This window comes from Dendrobates tinctorius, unplaced genomic scaffold, assembly GCF_039654945.1.
Source record: "Dendrobates tinctorius isolate UK_male_01 unplaced genomic scaffold, ASM3965494v1 ptg000105l, whole genome shotgun sequence".
In the NCBI taxonomy this organism is placed as follows: Eukaryota; Metazoa; Chordata; class Amphibia; order Anura; family Dendrobatidae; genus Dendrobates; species Dendrobates tinctorius.
Genome location: NW_027361773.1, coordinates 720,303 through 741,300, shown reverse-complemented (window position 1 = coordinate 741,300; position 20,998 = coordinate 720,303). Strand labels below are relative to the sequence as shown.

The 20,998-nt window shown below is 47.6% G+C and overlaps 1 protein-coding gene across 3 annotated transcripts in view; it reads left to right on the top strand.

The window, feature by feature from the left end:
* Positions 1-6,045: 6,045 nt before the first annotated feature.
* The window catches only part of ECHDC3 (enoyl-CoA hydratase domain containing 3), a 57,941-nt gene continuing 42,988 nt past the window's right edge, over positions 6,046-20,998 (top strand). The window contains exon 1 of one of the 3 annotated variants that reach the window (XM_073588988.1): positions 6,046-6,207. In XM_073588988.1, the coding sequence (XP_073445089.1) occupies positions 6,080-6,207 (128 nt within the window). In that variant the 5' untranslated portion in view covers positions 6,046-6,079. Of the gene's footprint in view, positions 6,230-17,188; positions 17,468-20,998 lie in introns of those variants that run through there. The other 2 variants (XM_073588989.1, XM_073588987.1) reach the window with 2 other exon arrangements.

Sequence of the window (20,998 nt, the reverse complement as noted above, 5' to 3'; positions counted from 1 at the left end):
CGAACACTCTCTGAACTGCGCACGCAGTGCGGCGAGGATAGTGCCGTGGGGAGGCACTGCTGTGCAGGAAGCGCGATGCAAGATGCTTAGCTGCTGGTAAAGCTGAAGCTTGAGCGCGCTGGCGCTAATACTGGCTGAACACAATCACTCACACAAACGTAATAACCAAGGAAGGGGGTATTTAATGAGTCATTCACCAGTCCAAGCATCCATCAGCAAACACACAGCAGCAAGTATGAAAATACTAGCGCATGGCGGAACGGTCATGCGCACTTTTTATAGCGTACGGGACCTGCCGGAAATCTCCAGAGCCTTGAGCAGAACCAATGGAATCAGGAGCAGGACCTGAGCACCAGACTCCTGAACTCCAATGGGAGCTCGACCCGTGGGCATGCTCAGAAGCTGGGAAGAAGGACTTAGCCTCTGGAGACAAATGTGAGGATCTGGATTGCTGCATAGGCATGGTAGAAACCAGATTCCTAACAGGTATATTCTGAAAAAAAAAAAAAGTAACACCGGAAACTCAAAAAGGCCGGGAATGTGGTTTCAACTGTTGCAAGCCTGAGGCTGCTGGGAGGAAGAAAGTTAATTTCCTCCCAGCAATCGTACTTTCTGTGCGGCAGCCGCATAGATTCCGAATGCTATTAACCTCCATTTCTGTAGGTTAATAGTATTTTTTTTCATAACAGCTCTTCTTCAAGTGGGCTCTCCCCACTACAGTGATGCTACACATGTGGATGCTAACTGGAATTTAACCCCTTAATGACTGCCGATATGCCTTTTAACGGCGGTTATTAAGGGTACTTATTCCTCAGCACTGCTTTTTAACGGCACTGAGGAATAGGGGGATAGTGCTGCCAAGCAGCTGCGACTTACGCAGGTGTCAGCTGTATGTGCAGTATCAGACCCGACTGGTTTTGTGACCGATCGGGGCCTATTAACCCTTTAATTACCGTTGTCAATCACGACAGCGGCATTTAAGTTATTACAAAGGGATCACAATAACCCCTTAGTAACCATCAGACCTCTGCGATGAGAATCCACGGGTCCCGATGGTTACCATCATAGTGACTCACAAAAAAAGTGAATACAAAGCGATCAAAATGTCATATGTAAAAAAAATATGATAAAAATTAAAACATCAAACTGTCCCACAAAAAACAAACACTAATATTGCTCGTTCGGGAAAAAAAAAAGTTACAGCCCTCAGAATAGGACTATGCAAAAACATTTCATTTTGCTAAAATATTGTTTTTTAGTGTGTAAAAATAGCAAATCATAAACAAAACTATAAATCTGGTATCGCATTAGTCGAACCAACCAAACAAACAAATCTGTGTTATCACTTTGACCACACGGTGAACTGTGCAAAAAATAAAAACAATAACTGGTGTAGGTCCGCTGTGTTTTATCATGACCAAAGTCAGCACAGCCATCTACCAGGAAATTTTAGAGCCCTTCATGCTTCCCTCTGCCGACAAGCTTTTTGGAGATGGAAATTTCATTCTCCAGCAGGACTTGGCACCTGTCCGTTCTGCCAAAAGTACCAATACCTGGTTTAAAAACAACAGTATCACTGTGCTTGATTGACCAGCCAACTCGCCTGACCTTAACCCCATAGAGAATCTATGAGATATTGTCAAGAGGAAGATGAGACACACCAGACTCAACAATGCAGACAAGCTGAAGGCTGCTATCATAGCAACCTGTGCTTCCATAACACCTTTGCCGTGCCACAGGCTGATTGCCTTCATGCCCGCCGCATTGATACAGTAATTGATGCAAAAGGAGCCCCGACCAAGCATTGAGTGCATTTACTGAACATACATTTCTGTAGGCCAACATTTGGGATTTTAAAATCAATTTTCAAGCTGGTGTTATAAAGTATTCTGATTTACTGAGATAATGACTTTTGGGTTTTCATTGGCTGTAAGCCATAATCATCAACATTAACAGAAATAAACACTTGAAATACATCACTCTGTTTGTAATGTCTCTATATAATATATGAGTTTCACTTTTGGTATTGAAGAACTGAAATAAATTTACTTTTTCATGATATTCTAATTTTGTGAGAAGTACCTGTAGATCACTCATTAAGCATAGTTTACCGTTGATCAGTAAAAGTTTACCGATTGGCGCTTGTATTGTGCCGCCAGTCAATGTAAACAGACCTTTAGGCCAGCTCATTTACATCCAGACACTAAACCCCCTGTCCTTGTCAGGTCCATCAGCATGGTGTGCAGGGCCGGAATGGGACTAAAATTCAGCCCTGGCATTTGAAGTTACACAGGCCCACTAGTCACATGGTGACTATATAATATCTTTGTACACTTGTAGTTTACAAGAAGTGAGAGGAGATTAACACGACTATATAACATGTAGTCACAGCTGTGCCCAGTATTTCAGCTCAGTCCTATTTATTGCTTTTAGGTACAGTACTCCTCCCAAATCTCTGTCCCCTTTTGTATGCATGATTACAGAATTCCTGGCAGAACTGCTCTCTATTGGGCAACCAGACCCCCTGGTCATAGCCACCCCTATCATACCTCCCAACTTATGAAGAAGGGAAAGACGGACAAAGACTGCGGCGCGCGCGCCGCTGCAAATTTTGGCCACGCCCAGCCACACCCATTTCACAACTAGTCACACCCATGTCCACACCTAATCGCACCCATTTAGCACTGCTGATCACACTGACTGGTACTGAGGGCACAGTGGCTGGCATTATGGGCACACTGACTGGCACTAAGGAAGAGAGAAAACAGAGAGAGAGAGAAAAAAGAAAACAGAGAGAGCGAGAAAGAAAGGGGAAAGAAAGAAAGAACAGTGAGAGACAAAGAAAGAACAGTGAGAGACAGAGAAAGAACAGAGAGAGAAAGAAAGAGGGGAAAGAAAGAAAGAACAGAGAGAGACAGAAAGAACAGAGAGAGAAAGAAAGAAGTAAAAAAAAGAAAGAAAGAACAGAGAGAAAGAGAGGAAAGAAAAAGAAAGAAAGAGGGGAAGAAAGAACAGAGAGAGAAAAAAGAAAGATTAGAGAGAGAATGAAAGAACAGAGAGAAAGAAAATGAGGGAAAGACAGAACAGAGAATGAAAGAACAGAGAAAGAAAGAAAAAGAGAGAAAGATTCTACAAAGATACTATAGCAGCCCGGCTCCCATTGTAGTGCCCACCTGAGCCTCCCGGTGCAGGACCTATCATGATCCGCTCACATGGCCGGCATCCCCGATTCCAAGGCGATCCTGCTGTCTGCGCTGTCGGAGGAGGACACGGTGATGGATCTGAAACATTCCTGGTTCCGTCACAATCTCCTCAAGAAATTATCTCATTTCCGGTCAGCTTCCAGCACATCACTTCAGGTGGAACGTCATGTGTGTGTTTTAAAATGCTCCTCGGGGCTCCGCCGTGTACTCCTGTGTCCGTGGGAAAAGCCCGCTTTGTATGCTTTGTACACACTTGGCTCCGCTCCGTACATCCCGTACACATATGGCTCCACTCCATACACACACGGCTCCATTCCGTCCACCTCGTACACGCGTGGCTCCTCTCCGTACACCTCGTACACGCGCGGCTCCGCTCCGTACACCTCGTACACACGGCTCCGCTCCGTACACGCTTGGCTCCGCTCCGTACACCTCATACACACGGCTCCGCTCCGTACACCTCGTACACACACGGCTCCTCTCCGTACACCTCGTACAAACGGCTCCGCTCCGTACACCTCGTACACACGGCTCCGCTCCGTACACCTCGTACACACACGACTCCTCTCCGTACACCTCGTACACACACGGCTCCTCTCCGTACACCTCATACACACACGGCTCCACTCCGTACACACGGCTCCGCTCCGTACACCTCGTACACACACGGCTCCTCTCCGTACACCTCATACACACACGGCTCCGCTCCGTACACCTCGTACACACGGCTCCGCTCCGTACACCTCGTACACACACGGCTCCTCTCCGTACACCTCGTACACACACGGCTCCTCTCCGTACACCTCATACACACACGGCTCCACTCCGTACACACGGCTCCGCTCCGTACACCTCGTACACACACGGCTCCTCTCCGTACACCTCGTACAAACGGCTCCGCTCCGTACACCTCGTACACACACGGCTCCGCTCCGTACACCTCGTACACACACGGCTCCGCTCCGTACACCTCGTACACACACGGCTCCGCTCCGTACACCTCGTACACACACGGCTCCGCTCCGTACACCTCGTACACGCGCGGCTCCGCTCCGTACACCTCGTACACGCGCGGCTCCTCTCCGTACACCTCGTACGTGCGGCTCCGCTCCGTACACCTCGTACACACGGCTCCGCTCCGCACACCTCGTACACACACGGCTCCGCTCCGTACACCTCGTACACACACGGCTCCGCTCCGTACACCTCGTACACACACGGCTCCGCTCCGTACACCTCGTACACACACGGCTCCGCTCCGTACACCTCGTACACACACGGCTCCGCTCCGTACACCTCGTACACGCGCGGCTCCTCTCCGTACACCTCGTACACACGGCTCCGCTCCGTACACCTCGTACACGCGGCTCCGCTCCGCACACCTCGTACACACACGGCTCCGCTCCGTACACCTCGTACACCCACGGCTCCGCTCCGTACACCTCGTACACCCACGGCTCCGCTCCGTACACCTCGTACACACACGGCTCCGCTCCGTACACCTCGTACACACACGGCTCCGCTCCGTACACCTCGTACACACACGGCTCCGCTCCGTACACCTCGTACACACACGGCTCCGCTCCGTACACCTCGTACACACACGGCTCCGCTCCGTACACCTCGTACACACGGCTCCGCTCCGTACACCTCGTACACACACGGCTCTGCTACATCCACACTGTAAATCCTGACCCCACACATACATACCTCAACCAGCACCATGACAACAGCAAAGCAGAGTCTTGCAGACGGTAGAGGCAAGGCTGAGCGCACAGGACCTGTGATGAGGTCACAGGAGGGGCGGAGTCAGGGGTGACATGTCGGGGGTCTGGACAAAGGCTCCTGATCATGTGACCCCCTGACTCCTCCCCTCCTGTGACCTCATCACAGGTCCTGCGAACAGAGCGAGCAGGCAAGCAAGTGCGACGCTGTGAGTGGCTGCGGGGGAGGGGGTCTTATGCTAAGGCGAGGATGGGGTGCGAGGGGGGGGCGTGGCGGTTTATCTCCCTGCAGTGCGGGAGGAACTTGAAACTATCACCGCCGCGCCGCAGAGGGCCGGCGGCAGGAGCAACAGTGGCCGCAACAGCTGGCAAGCGGCCAGATGATCGGGCGCTGCCGCCTGCGGCCCACGTGACAGCGGCCCAGCGGGAAAATGCCCGGTTGGTTATATTGCCAATCCGGGCCTGATGGTGTGATATAATATGCTGCCCTGCAGTAAGCCTAAAGCCATGTTCACATGTTCAGTATTTGGTGAGTTTTTTAACAAAGTATTTGTAAGCCAAAACCAGGAGTAGGTGATAAATACAGAAGTGGTGACATGTTTCTATTATACTTTTCCTCTGATTTTTCCTCTCCTGGTTTTGACTTACACATACTGAGTGTCATGATCCAGCGTGGATCTGACAGTTTAAATGGATAAGTGAACTTTTTTTCCTTTGGCTAGGTGCCAAAGTGATGTGATTGCCCCCGGTGGCCATCAGAATTATTACACGTGGTGTCATTCATTCTAAGTTGCCCCGGTGGTGGTGAGTGGTAGTGCACTTTAGTTTCTTTGGTTTAGTGCACGTAATTATAATTCAGGTGTGAGGCTCTATAAAATAGAGCCAGGTGTGTTCAATCACTGTTGGTGATATTGTGTGTTAGTCATTCACAAGGAAGCCTGGGTGAAAAAAGGAGCTGAACATGAGTCCTGTGAAGCCCAGCCAGAGGGGATGAGTGGCAGCTATGTGGTCTGCAGGAAGGGCTGGCATGGCGTGGTGGAGTCGCAGTTTACGGTGTCAGCAGGAGGTGCTTGCATGGCTTGGTGGAGTGGCGACGATGGTGAGAGTTGCACTCAGCATGCTGGACTTGGTTGCTGAAAACTGGACTGAAGCATGCTGGACTTTTTGGCAGAAGCTGGACTCATCTTTGGGACTCTGTTTACTGGGCAGCTGCAACTGCTGGTGGACTCTGCTCCAAGGCTACACTATGGTGAAGGATCCAGTTATGGTGATGGATCCAGGTGAAGGAGAAGATGCACACAGGTGGTGGGCTCTGTTGCTAGGAGCGTACACAACAGAGCAAAGCTAAGTGGTGTTTCCCCTGTATTGTAATTTTCCCTCATGTGTGTTTAGTGCAGTGGTGGGATTAGTTTCCGCACCGACCAATTCCCTACTGAGGGTTTAGGTTCAGGGCGAGCTAGGGTTTTTAGGTTCCTGTGCGTCGCCCGGTGCGGAACCGGCATAGGGAACGTTAGGAGTGCAGGGACACTGGCTCAGGGGAGTACAAGAAGTCTCCACTTCCCTATTCCCTATTGCAGGGCCCACCATTGCTAATGTTACCCAGGTTCCCCGTTATTATTTAAATTCGCCTTACTGGAGGCAGGGTTTCCAGACTACTTTATATATACAGTCATATGTAAAAGTTTGGGCACCCCTATTAATGTTAATCTTTTTTCTTTATAACAATTTTGGTTTTTGCAACAGCTATTTCAGTTTCATATATCTAATAACTGATGGACTCAGTTATATTTCTGGATTCAAATGAGGTTTATTGTACTAACAGAAAATGTGCAATCTGCATTTAAACAAAATTTGACCGGTGCAAAAGTATGGGCACCCTTATCATTTTCTTGATTTGAACACTCCTAACTACTTTTTACTGACTTCCTGAAGCACTAAATTGGTTTTGTAACCACATTGAGCTTTGAACTTCATAGCCAGGTGTATCAAATCATGAGAAAAGGTATTTAAAGTGGCCACTTGCAAGTAGTTCTCCTATTTGATTCTCCTATGAAGAGTGGCATCATGGGCTCCTCAAAACAACTCTCAAATGATCTGAAAACAAAGATTATTCAACATAGCTTTTCAGGGGAAGGATACAAAAAGTTGTCTCAGAGATTTAACCTGTCAGTTTCCACTGTGAGGAACATAGTAAGGAAATGGAAGAACACAGGTACAGTTCTTGTTAAGCCCAGAAGTGGCAGGCCAAGAAAAATATCAGAAAGGCAGAGAAGAAGAATGGTGAGAACAGTCAAGGACAATCCACAGACCACCTCCAAAGACCTGCAGCATCATCTTGCTGCAGATGGTGTCACTGTGCATCGGTCAACAATACAGCGCACTTTGCACAAGGAGAAGCTGTATGGGAGAGTGATGCGAAAGAAGCCGTTTCTGCAAGCACGCCACAAACAGAGTCGCCTGAGGTGTGCAAAAGCACATTTGGACAAGCCAGATACATTTTGGAAGAAGGTCCTGTGGACTGATGAAACAAAGATTGAGTTGTTTGGTCATACAAAAAGGCATTATGCATGCGCTGTATTGTTGACCGATGCACAGTGACACCATCTGCAGCAAGATGATGCTGCAGGTCTTTGGAGGTGGTCTGTGGATTGTCCTTGACTGTTCTCACCATTCTTCTTCTCTGCCTTTCTGATATTTTTCTTGGCCTGCCACTTCTGGGCTTAACAAGAACTGTACCTGTGTTCTTCCATTTCCTTACTATGTTCCTCACAGTGGAAACTGACAGGTTAAATCTCTGAGACAACTTTTTGTATCCTTCCCCTGAAAAGCTATGTCGAATAATCTTTGTTTTCAGATCATTTGAGAGTTGTTTTGAGGAGCCCATGATGCCACTCTGTATAGGAGAATCAAATAGGAGAACTACTTGCAAGTGGCCACTTTAAATACCTTTTCTCATGATTTGATACACCTGGCTATGAAGTTCAAAGCTCAATGAGGTTACAAAACCAATTTAGTGCTTCAGGAAGTCAGTAAAAAGTAGTTAGGAGTATTCAAATCAAGAAAATGATAAGGGTGCCCATACTTTTGCACCAGCCAAATTTTGATTAAATGCAGATTGCACATTTTCTGTTACTACAAAAAACCTCATTTGAATCCAGAAATATAACTGAGTCCATCAGTTATTAGATATATGAAACTGAAATAGCTGTTGCAAAAACCAAAATTGTTATAAAGAAAAAAGGTTAACATTAATAGGGGTGCCCAAACGTTTACATATGACTGTATATATATATGTGTAATATCTAAATTCGCCAGTTGGAGGCGCGTATCCAGCTGCACGTCCTATTATTTAAATTCGCCCAACTGGAGGCGGTGTATCCAGGGTCACGTGTGTCATATGGGTTCGCCTTGCGGTACTCGCTGCGTCCAGACACACGTGACCGTGACACTGAGGTAATATACTGACCAAGTACTCAGTGTGTGCACGTGGCCTTATAGGGTTTGTCCAGTGAAAACAAGTGTTCGCCTATCCAAGGAATATTTGATAACGTGTTGATCGGTGAGTGACTTTCGAGAAAACACGTACATGTGAATAGCATCATAAATTCTAATGGGTATGTGTGGGATCCGTGAAAAAAAGAATGGATACAACACAGATGTGTGAATGAGGCTTTAGAATGGAGCGGAAGGACACATAATTGGCATTTTCTGGCAACCTACCGATCGGTGCGGGCCAAACAGTGGGACCCCCAACGACTTGCGGATAGGTAATAACCTGTTATCACTGGAGAACCTCTTCTAATGGATGGAAGCTGAACGGAAATGTGTGCAGTAGTGGCTGTAAAGCCACGGAAAACAGTTTGATTAGTGTGGTCATTGTGAGCCCGTGTTTCTACGCAGGGCCCTAAGCAGAGGCCTCAAGTGGGCTCCGGGCAGGGCAAGGCGACTGATTCACTGGTGAGCACAAAAAAAATAATCAGCAACGGTGATATGTCTGTTTTATGGAGTTTGATGTGCTGATTCCAAAAATATGCTTAGTTTTGCTCTACCACTTAAAGTTTCTGGGATAGAAATATTTTAGATATAACGTTAGTTCTGCATTTTCAATGTATATGTTTTTTTTAATGTTATTCCCATTTCTTTGCTTGTCTTAGTTAATTGTGAATTTACAGGGACAACATCAGTAAAGAATTTAGTGAGTTTTATGGGAAGGAGTATTGACAGTGCAGTCAACCAATGACTGCTTCCCGGAAAGTCACATGTTATGGGGAGGAGCTAACTGTTATGAGGCGGTAGGAGGTAAGATTTGAGTCAGTCAGAAAAGGATGGTGATGGCAGCAGGACTGGTATGTGAGACTCTGACAGGAGACAGGCCTCTACAGGGATCTGCCACTGGGAGATAGAAGGGAAAGCAGCAGACAGCCGCCATTGTGAGAGGATTTTCAGTGCATTTCTGGGAGGGCAAGTCGCCTCAGGGGGAAGAAAACAGCTCAGCCACTGAGGTGTAACTGAGTGAGGGTCTCCACAGAGAGAGAACCTGAAAGCAGCCAATAACACTCTGAGAAACTCCCTGTCTGTAAATGTCCATCTGTAAGGAATAGGCTGAGCCATTTACCTCACAACTGTATATAGTTATCTACCAGATTACCTCCAGTAATATCAGCTCTAAATACAAGTTGCCTCTGTCATCTCTGGGGAAATATCTACTTATAGTCGGTCGGCTCATCACATCTCTGGGGAAATATCTACTTATAGTCGGTCGGCTCATCACATCTCTGGGGAAATATCTACTTATAGTCGGTCGGCTCATCACATCTCTGGGGAAATATCTACTTATAGTCGGTCGGCTCATCACATCTCTGGGGAAATATCTACTTATAGTCGGTCGGCTCATCACATCTCTGGGGAAATATCTACTTATAGTCGGTCGGCTCATCAAATTTTTTTTTTTAGTTTGTCACCACTAGAGTTGAGCGAAACAGGTCGGTCAGATTCAAAAGTCGCCGACTTTCGCCAAAGTCGGGTTTCATGAAACGAAACCCGACCCAAGCGCCAAAGTCGAGTTTTGCCGAATGCTTGCACGTGACTTTTTTCAGCCAATGAGAGAAGCGTAGCAGGAGTGGGAGTGGGAGAGAGAGAAAGAGGGAGAGGGCGAGGGAGAGAGAGAAGAGGGAGAGAGAGAGAGATTTTGCCACCTCTAGGGTTAAAATTCATGCCAGGTGTGTTTACAGTCCTCCACTCACTGCCGACTTTTCTCCCCATTGACTTGCATTGGGTTTCATATTTCACGACTTTTCACGACTTTTCCCATAGTCGGCCGATTTCGTTCGACTCGACTTTTGAGAAAGTCGGGTTTCATGAAACCTGATTCGACCCTAAAAAAGGCAAAGTCGCTCATCTCTAGTCACCACTAGAGTTGAGCGAAACAGGTCGGTTAGATTCAAAAGTCGCCGATGTCATGTCCCACGACTTGGGAAATCATTTAATATTTGCATTGTTTGTGTTGCATCATCTGTTGCTAGGCAGAAGTTTGCCTTTCCCTGTATTTTGTTCCAACTCTCTCCCTGTAGTCCTGTGATGTATGTTTGTTCCCTCCCTTATTCTCCATTTTGTGATCGTCCCTCCATCTGTATGCATCCTCTTACATGTCCACTGAAGAATATTCCTTTTTACCTGCTGCTTTCATCATAATACAAGAATTTCAGTTAAAGCATCCCTCTTTTCCTGGAGTCTTCTTACATGAGATCGTGGCTGAGTTAAGCTGTCTGATTAATCGGTATGAACGTGAGTACAGGTCGATACGGAAAGGGCCCAGAAAGAGAGGTCTATCCAGGCACCATACGTTCTACATATCCATGAGTCAGAATAGCCGACTTTCGCCAAAGTCGGGTTTCATGAAACGAAACCCGACCACAGTGTGAAGTCAGCCATGCGGTCGGCGACCCAAGCGCCAAAGTCGGGTTTCGCCGAATGCTTGCAGGTGACTTTTTTCAGCCAATGAGAGAAGCGGAGCGTAGCGTAGCGGGAGCGTAGCTGGAGTGGGAGAGAGAAAGAAGGGAGAGGGAGAGAAGAGAGAGAGAAGAAAGAGAGAGAGAAGAGAGAGAGAGATTTCGCCGCCTCTAGGGTTAAAATTCATGCCAGGTGTGTTTACAGTCCTCCACTCACTGCCGACTTTTCTCCCTATTGACTTGCATTGGGTTTCGTGTTTCACGACTTTTCCCTATAGTCGGCCGATTTCGTTCGACTCGACTTTTGAGAAAGTCGGGTTTCATGAAACCCGACTCGACCCTAAAAAAGACGAAGTCGCTAATCTCTAGTCACCACCATTGAACTGAACTTACTCTACTGTTTGATGTGAGTTAAAGGAGAAAAATGCCCTGACAGTGTATCAATCATCTGAACAGATTCTGCTATGTGTGTGGTTCTTTTACATCAAAAGGCCAAGTACGTTCAATCACTCATGATATTAACCCCTTCCCGACCTTTGACAAAACTTATGCATTATGAAAGTCGGTGCCAATCCGACCAATGACGTATATGCTGTTTCATGAATTGATAGCCCTCCTGTGGGTCGGGTGACCGGGGTCAATGAAAGGTCACCAGACACCCCGAAGGTACAGGGGCCTTGTACTTCACTCGGGGGGGTGGCTTTGCCCCGCCGTGGCTACGATCGTTCTGATTGGCTGTTGAAAGTGAAACCGCCAATCAGAGCAATTGTAATATTTCACCAATGAAATTTGGTGAAATATTACAATCCAGCCATGGCCGATGCTGCAATATCATCGACCATGGCTGGAGACCGAGACCTGACCCCCCCCCCACCGACTGACAGGGGTGATCTGCCCTGCCACCGACTGAGGGCGGTGATCTGCCGCCGCCATCAGTATTTGCTCCCCCTCCCCTGCCCTCCACTCCCTACCCCCTGAGTTCCGATGTCCCTCCCGGATCCTTCATGGGCGCCGCCATCTTCCAAAATGGCGGGCGCATGCGCAGTGCGCCCATCGAATCATTCATTCCTTACAGGTACATTTTGATCACTGTGATAAACCCTATCACAGTGATCAAAATAATAAAAAAGTAAACCCCCCGTTTATCACCCCCATAGGTAGGGAGATATAATAAAATAAAGAAAATATATTTATTTTTTATTTTTCCATTAGGGTTAGGGTTAGAATTAGGGTTAGGGTTGGAATTAGGGTTGGGGTTGAAATTAGAGTTAGGGGTGTGTTGGAGTTGGGATTAGGGATAGGCCTGTAGTTAGGGTTAGGATTAGGGGTGTGTTGGGGTTAGGGCTGTGGTTAGGGGTGTGTTGGGGTTAGGGTTGAGTTAGAATTGAGGGGTTTCAACTATTTAGGCACATCAGGGGGTCTCCAAACGCGACATGGGCCACCATTGATTCCAGCCAATTTTGTGTTCAAAAAGTCAAACAGTGCATACTCAGGACAAACTGGACAACAACTTTTGGGGTGCAATTTCTCCTGTTATCCTTGTGAAAATAAAAAATTGCGGGCTAGAAAAATCATTTTTTGAGGAAAAAAAATGATTTTTTATTTTCACGGCTCTGCGTTATAAAGTTCTGTGAAGCACTTGGGGGTTCAAAGTGCTCACCACACATCTAGATAAGTTCCTTGGGGGTCTAGTTTCCAAAATGGCATCACTTGTGGGTGTTTTCTACTGTTTAGGCACATCAGGGGCTCTGCAAATGTAAAATGACGCCCGCAGACCATTCCATCAAGTCGGCATTTCAAAACGTCACTACTTCCCTTCCGAGCCCCGACATGTGCCCAAACAGTGGTTCCTCCCACATATGGGGTACCAGCGTACTCAGGACAAACTGGACAACAACTTTTGGGGTCCAATTTCTCCTGTTACCCTTGTGAAAATAAAAAAATTGCAGGCAAAAAAATCATTTTTTGAGGAAAGAAAAATTATTTTTTATTTTCACGGCTCTGCATTATAAACTTCTGTGAAGCACTTTGGGGTTCAAAGTGCTCATCACACATCTAGATAAGCTCCTTGGGGGGGTCTAGTTTCCAAATGGGGTCACTTGTGGGGGGATTCTACTGTTTAGGCACATCAGGGGCTCTGCAAACGTAACATGACGCCTGCAGACCATTCCATCAAGTCGGCATTTCAAAACGTCACTACTTCCCTTCCGAGCCCCGATGTGTGCCCAAACAGTGGTTCCCCCCCACATATGGGGTACCAGCGTACTCAGGACAAACTGGATAGTGACATTTGGGGTCCAATTTCTCCTGTTACGCTTGTGAAATTAAAAAAATTGTGGGCAAAAAAATCATTTTTGAAAAATGATTTTTTATTTTCACGGCTCTGCGTTATAAACTTCTGTGAAGCACTTGGGGGTTCAAAGTGCTCATCACACATCTAGATAAGTTCCTTTGAGGGTCTAGTTTCCAAAATGGGGTCACTTGTTGGGGGTTTCTACTGTTTAGGCACATCAGGGGCTCTGCAAACGTAAAATGATGCCCGCAGACCATTCCATCAAGTCGGCATTTCAAAACGTCACTACTTCCCTTCCGAGCCCTGACATGTACCCAAACAATGGTTCCCCCCCACATATGGGGTACCAGCGTACTCAGGACAAACTGGACAACAACTTTTGGGGTCCAATTTCTCCTCTTACTCTGGTGAAAAGGAAATATTGCGGGCAAAAAAAATCATTTTTTGAGGAAAAAAAATTATTTTTTATTTTCACAGCTCTGCGTTATAAACTTCTGTGAAGCACTTGGGGGTTCAGAGTGCTCACCACACATCCAGATAAGTTTCTTGGGGGGGTCTAGTTTCCAAAATGGGGTCACTTGTGGGGGAGCTCCAATTTTTAGGCACACAGGGGCTTGCCATACGTGACATGGTGTCCACTAACGATTGGAGTTAATTTTCCATTCAAAAAGTCAAATGGCGCTCCTTCCCTTCCGAGCCCTGCCGTGCACCCAAACAGTGGTTTATGACTACATATGAGGTATCTGTGTACTCAGGAGGAATTGCCAAACAAATTTTAGGATCCATTTTATTCTGTTGCCCATGTAAAAATGAAAAAATTCAGGCTAAAAGAACATTTTTGTGAAAAAAAAGTACTTTTTCATTTTTACGGATCAATTTGTGAAGCACCTGGGGGTTCAAAGTGCTCATTATTCATCTAGATAAGTTCCTTAGGGGGTCTAGTTTCCAAATTGAGGTCATTTGTGGGGGCGCTCCAAAGTTTAGGCACACAGGGGCTCTCCAAACATGACATGGTGTGTGCTAACGATTGAAGCTAATTTTCCATTCAAAAAGTCAAATGGCACTCCTTCCCTTCCACGTCCTGCCGCGCACCCAAACAGTGGTTCCCCCCCACATATGGGGTTTCAGCATACTCAGGACAAATTGGACAACAACTTTTGGGGTCCACTTTCTCCTTTTACCCTTGGGAAAACAAAAAAATTGTTGCTAAAAGATCATTTTTGTGACTAAAAAGTTAAATGTTTATTTTCCTTCCATGTTGCTTCTGCTGCTGTGAAACACCTGAAGGGTTAATAAACTTCTTGAATGTGGTTTTGATCAGCTTGAGGGGTGCAGTTTTTAGAATGGTGTCACTTTTGGGCATTTTCAGCCATACAGACCCCACAAACTGACTTCAAATGTGAGGTGATCCCAAAAGAAAATGGTTTTGTAAATTTTGTTGTAAAAATGAGAAATCGCTGCTCAAATTTTAACCCTTATGACTTCCTATAAAAAAAAAATTTAGTTTCCAAAATTGTGCTGATATAAAGTAGACATGTGGGAAATGTTATTTATTAACTATTTTGCGTCACATAACTCTCTGGTTTAACAGAATAAAAATTGTAAATTTGAAAATTGCGAAATTTTCAAAATTTTTGCCAAATTTCTGATTTTTTCACAAATAAACGCAAAAATTATTGACCTAAATTTACCACTAACATGAAGCTCAATATGTCACAAAAAAACAATCTCAGAATCGCTAGGATCCCTTGAAGCGTTCCAGAGTTATTACCTCATAAAGGGATACTGGTCAGAATTGCAAAAAAATGGCCTGGTCATTAAAGGTCAAAATAGGCTTGGTCATGAAGGGGTTAAAAAGATATACCAGATGTACTTTAAGTGTCCACTTGTTGATCAAGACGAAAGCTGGGCCCCTCATGTGATATGCTCAAGTTGTTCAAATGGTCTTCGTGACTGGTTGAATATGAGGAAAGTGGCTATGCCATTTGCTGTTCCCATGATTTGGAGAGATCCCAGAAATCAGCGATGACTGCTACTTCTGTTTTGTCAAACTGAAGGGCTTTTCTACAAAGAGCAAACATAAGATTAATTACCCTGAACTTGAATCTGCGATTAGGCCAGTTCCACATGATGGAACCTTGCCAGTTCCTGTACTACCGTTGTCTGGACTGGATGAAAATGAAGTAGAATATGAAGACTATGGAGCTGAAGCTACTGGTGAAGACATGGAGACCTCAAGTCAAGACGAGTATATACCGGATGGAGCAGCCAGAACGTTTTACTCAACATGAATTACATGATCTCATCACAGACCTTTCATTGTCAAAAGATAAAGCTGAACTTCTTGCATCTAGGTTGAAACAGAAGAATCTTCCTCATGATGATGTCAGAGAGTGTTATTACCGAACCAGAAGTAACACTAACACAGCTTTTCACAGTTGCTGGACCAATGGTGTACTGTAACAATGTGAGCGGCCTCTTTGAAGAACTGAACCAAGAGTATTTTGTTGCAGATTGGCGAATGTTTATTGGCTCATCCCAGAGAAGTTTGGAAGCAGTGCTGCTTCACAATGGAGATATGAAACCATCAATCCCTATTGCTCACTCATGTCATCTATTATTAATTATTAAATATATTTAGGCTGTGTGCACACGTAAGCGTGTTTTTTGCGTTTTTTAAGCGTTTTTTACCTGCAAAAACGCTTAAAAGAAGCATCCCATTCGTTTTAATGCATTCTGCACTTTTTCTGCATATTGATGCATTTTTTTCCTGCAAAAAAACGCTTTGCGGTAAAAAAAAAAAGCAGCATGCTCATTAATTTTGTAGAAAAGTCCGCGTTTTTAGCTATTTTGTATGTGACTGCGGATGCGCGGAAAAAAACGCATCAAAAACGCGCGTTCTCTGGGAAGGAGTCCCGTTTTCATGCAGAAATTTTCTGCATACGTGGGCACATAACCTGTTTGCAAATTGGGTATTAAATAATAAAAAGTGGGAAATAAGTGAACCAGCCTGTAAGGCTATGTGCACACGTACCGGAACTCTCGCGGAAATTACCGCGAGAATTCCGGAATTCCATTCCGCGGGAAAATCGCATTTTAAATTCCCGCGATTTTCCCGCGGAAAAACTAGCATTTTGCAAGCGTACTTAGCTTGCAGAATGCTAGCGTTTTCCAAGCGATCTGTAGCATCGCTTGGAGAACTGATTGGCAGGTTGGTCACACTCGTCAAACATAGTGTTTGACGAGTGTGACCAACTTTTTACTACTGAGGCCGCCTATGCAGCATCAGTAGTAAAAGATAGGATGTAAAAAAAAAAAATAAAAATGGTGTTATTCTTACCTTCCGATGTCCCACGCATCCGTTCCCAGTAATCCTTTGCGAAAATGCCCGCGATGACATCCGTTCTCGCGGGATCGCGATGTCTCGCGGTAATTCACGATGACGTCGCGCGAATGACCGCGAGACTTCACGATCCCGCGAGAACGGACGTCATCGCGGGCATTTTCGCAAAGGCTTACTGGGACCGGGAGCGTGGAGAGAAGCGGGAAGGCTGCGCGGGACACCGGAAGGTAAGAATAACAATATTTTTTATTTTAAATTCTATTTTTTACAGGGATATGGTACCCAAAGCCCGGAGGACAGTCTCCTCTCCTCCGGACCGTGGGTACCATCCGCAAATGTTCTGCTTACTTTCCGCATGGTGTGCACAGCCACATGCGGGAAATAAGCGGAGCAATGCATTCCTATGGGTGCGGGATCGCCGCGATTCCGCAAATTAATGAGCATGCTGCGGTTTTTACCGCGAAGCGATTCCGCCGCGGTAAAAACCGCAGCATTAGCACAGCATTGCGGAATCCCATAGGAATGCATGGGATGCTTATTTTTCACGTTTTCGCGGCAAAATCGCGCAGTTAAAACCGCCGCGGAAACGCGAAAAAAACGCCACGTGTGAACTCAGCCTTATAGCTGACCTCATGCCTGGTAGGGTTAGTAATGGTCATTGGCAGCACCATTTCTAGATTCTCAGCACATCCCAGAGATGTGGCGGACCTGCTGACCGACAGAGAGAAGCAGTACAGATCCTCCGTGCTAGGGGGCAGCACTGTGCTCCGGCTCTGGCTTCTACCTCTACTCTCTGAAGTTGAGAGCTCCGAGCAGGCAGACATGTATTCCTGGTTGTGTCCTGCAGCTGTCCGGGCCCCAGCTCGGGCTGTGACCGCCCTCAGGAGCAGGCAGCTGGGCACAGTGCAGCAGGAGCATGCCAGGCTCACCCAGTGCGTGCAGGACGCTGGCGTCAGGTATGGGGCTCAGGTGCCAGTATGAGAAAGTTCTGTGACTGCAGAAGTATGTGGCAGTAAGCAGGATTAGCCCTGTTGTCAGGGAGTCTCCAGAAGCCTATTGTGTGTCCTGTAATACTGTGATTATCTTATTAGGGCGAATGACAGCTGTTTCCTGCTCATCTGTGATAATCCACAGTGACTTCATGTGTGAGTCAGGGGAGAGGGAGGAACTGGAGGGTACAACACATGGATGTGGTGTTACCATGCCTGGCGCACAGCATACACACACCCACTGTGTGCCCGCTTCTGTGTTTAGTGCACGGCGTACACATCCCCACTGTGTGCCCACTTCTGTGTTTAGTGCACGGCGTACACTTACCCACTGTGTGCCCGCTTCTGTGTTTAGTGCACTGCGTACACATCCCCACTGTGTGCCCGCTTCTGTGTTTAGTGCACGGCGTACACATCCCCACTGTGTGCCCGCTTCTGTGTTTAGTGCACGGCGTACACTTACCCACTGTGTGCCCGCTTCTGTGTTTAGTGCACGGCGTACACTTACCCACTGTGTGCCCGCTTCTGTGTTTAGTGCACTGCGTACACATCCCCACTGTGTGCCCGCTTCTGTGTTTAGTGCACGGCGTACACTTACCCACTGTGTGCCCGCTTCTGTGTTTAGTGCACTGCGTACACATCCCCACTGTGTGCCCGCTTCTGTGTTTAGTGCACGGCGTACACATCCCCACTGTGTGCCCGCTTCTGTGTTTAGTGCACGGCGTACACTTACCCACTGTGTGCCCGCTTCTGTGTTTAGTGCACGGCGTACACATCCCCACTGTGTGCCCGCTTCTGTGTTTAGTGCACGGCGTACACATCCCCACTGTGTGCCCGCTTCTGTGTTTAGTGCACTGCGTACACATCCCCACTGTGTGCCCGCTTCTGTGTTTAGTGCACGGCGTACACATCCCCACTGTGTGCCCGCTTCTGTGTTTAGTGCACGGCGTACACTTACCCACTGTGTGCCCGCTTCTGTGTTTAGTGCACTGCGTACACATCCCCACTGTGTGCCCGCTTCTGTGTTTAGTGCACGGCGTACACATCCCCACTGTGTGCCCGCTTCTGTGTTTAGTGCACTGCGTACACATCCCCACTGTGTGCCCGCTTCTGTGTTTAGTGCACGGCGTACACATCCCCACTGTGTGCCCGCTTCTGTGTTTAGTGCACGGCGTACACATCCCCACTGTGTGCCCGCTTCTGTGTTTAGTGCACGGCGTACACTTACCCACTGTGTGCCCGCTTCTGTGTTTAGTGCACTGCGTACACATCCCCACTGTGTGCCCGCTTCTGTGTTTAGTGCACGGCGTACACATCCCCACTGTGTGCCCGCTTCTGTGTTTAGTGCACTGCGTACACATCCCCACTGTGTGCCCGCTTCTGTGTTTAGTGCACGGCGTACACATCCCCACTGTGTGCCCGCTTCTGTGTTTAGTGCACGGCGTACACATCCCCACTGTGTGCCCGCTTCTGTGTTTAGTGCACGGCGTACACATGCCCATTTCCCTGGCTTAGTGCACGACATACACACACTGTGTGCCAGCTTCTGTGTTTTAGTGCATGGCATACACATACCCAGTGTGTGAGTATGTGTGCCCGATTCTCTGGCTTATTGCACGGCCTACACATGTCCACTATATGTGCGTGCTTCTCTGGCTTAGTGCACGGCATACACATACCCACTGTGTGCCCGCTTCTGTGTTTAGTGCACTGCGTACACATGCCCGCTTCTGTGTTTGGTGCACAGCGTACACATACCCACTGTGTGCCCGCTTCTGTGTTTAGTGCACAACGTACATATACCCACCGTGTGCCCGCTTCTTTAGTGCACAGCATACACGTACCCACTGTGTGCCCGCTTCTGTGTTTAGTGCACGGCGTACACGTACCCACTGTGTGCCCGCTTCTGTGTTTAGTGCATGGCGTACACGTACCCACTGTGTGCCCGCTTCTGTGTTTAGTGCACGGCGTACACGTACCCACTGTGTGCCCGCTTCTGTGTTTAGTGCGCGGCGTACACGTGCCCGCTTCTGTGTTTAGTGCGCGGCGTACACGTACCCACTGTGTGCCCGCTTCTGTGTTTAGTGCACGGCGTACACATCCCCACTGTGTGCCCGCTTCTGTGTTTAGTGCACGGCGTACACATCCCCACTGTGTGCCCGCTTCTGTGTTTAGTGCACGGCGTACACATCCCCACTGTGTGCCCGCTTCTGTGTTTAGTGCACTGCGTACACATCCCCACTGTGTGCCCGCTTCTGTGTTTAGTGCACTGCGTACACATGCCCATTTCCCTGGCTTAGTGCACGACATACACACACTGTGTGCCAGCTTCTGTGTTTTAGTGCATGGCGTACACATACCCAGTGTGTGAGTATGTGTGCCCGATTCTCTGGCTTATTGCACGGCCTACACATGTCCACTATATGTGCGTGCTTCTCTGGCTTAGTGCACGGCATACACATACCCACTGTGTGCCCGCTTCTGTGTTTAGTGCACTGCGTACACATGCCCGCTTCTGTGTTTGGTGCACAGCGTACACATACCCACTGTGTGCCCGCTTCTGTGTTTAGTGCACAACGTACATATACCCACCGTGTGCCCGCTTCTTTAGTGCACAGCATACACGTACCCACTGTGTGCCCGCTTCTGTGTTTAGTGCACGGCGTACACGTACCCACTGTGTGCCCGCTTCTGTGTTTAGTGCATGGCGTACACGTACCCACTGTGTGCCCGCTTCTGTGTTTAGTGCACGGCGTACACGTACCCACTGTGTGCCCGCTTCTGTGTTTAGTGCGCGGCGTACACGTGCCCGCTTCTGTGTTTAGTGCGCGGCGTACACGTACCCACTGTGTGCCCGCTTCTGTGTTTAGTGCACGGCGTACACATTCCCACTTTGTGTGCCCACTTCCCTGCCTTAGTGCACGACGTACACCCACTGTGTGCCAGCTTCTGTGGCTTAGTGCATGGCGTACACATACCCACTGTGTGCCAGCTTCTGTGGCTTAGTTCATGGCGTACACATACCCACTGTGTGAGTATGTGTGCCCGATTCTCTGGCTTATTGCACGGCCTACACGTGTCCACTATATGTGCGTGCTTCTCTGGCTTAGTGCACGGCATACATATACCAACTGTGTGCCTGTTTCTGTGTTTAGTGCACAACATACACATGCCCACCATGTGTGCCCGCCTCTCTGGCTTTGTGCACGACGTGCACATTCCTACTGTGTGCCAGCTTCTGTGTTTTAGTACACGGCATACTCATTCCCACTGTGTGCCAGCTTCTGTGTTTTAGTACACGGCATACTCATACCCACTGTGTGCCAGCTTTTGTGGCTTGGTGCACGGCAAACACATACCCACTATGCGTGCCCGCTTCTCTGGTTTAGTGCACGGCATACATATACCAACTGTGTGCCCGCTTCTGTGGCTTAGTGCACGGCATACTCATACCTGCTGTGTGCCCGCTTCTGTGGCTTAGTGCACAGCATACATACC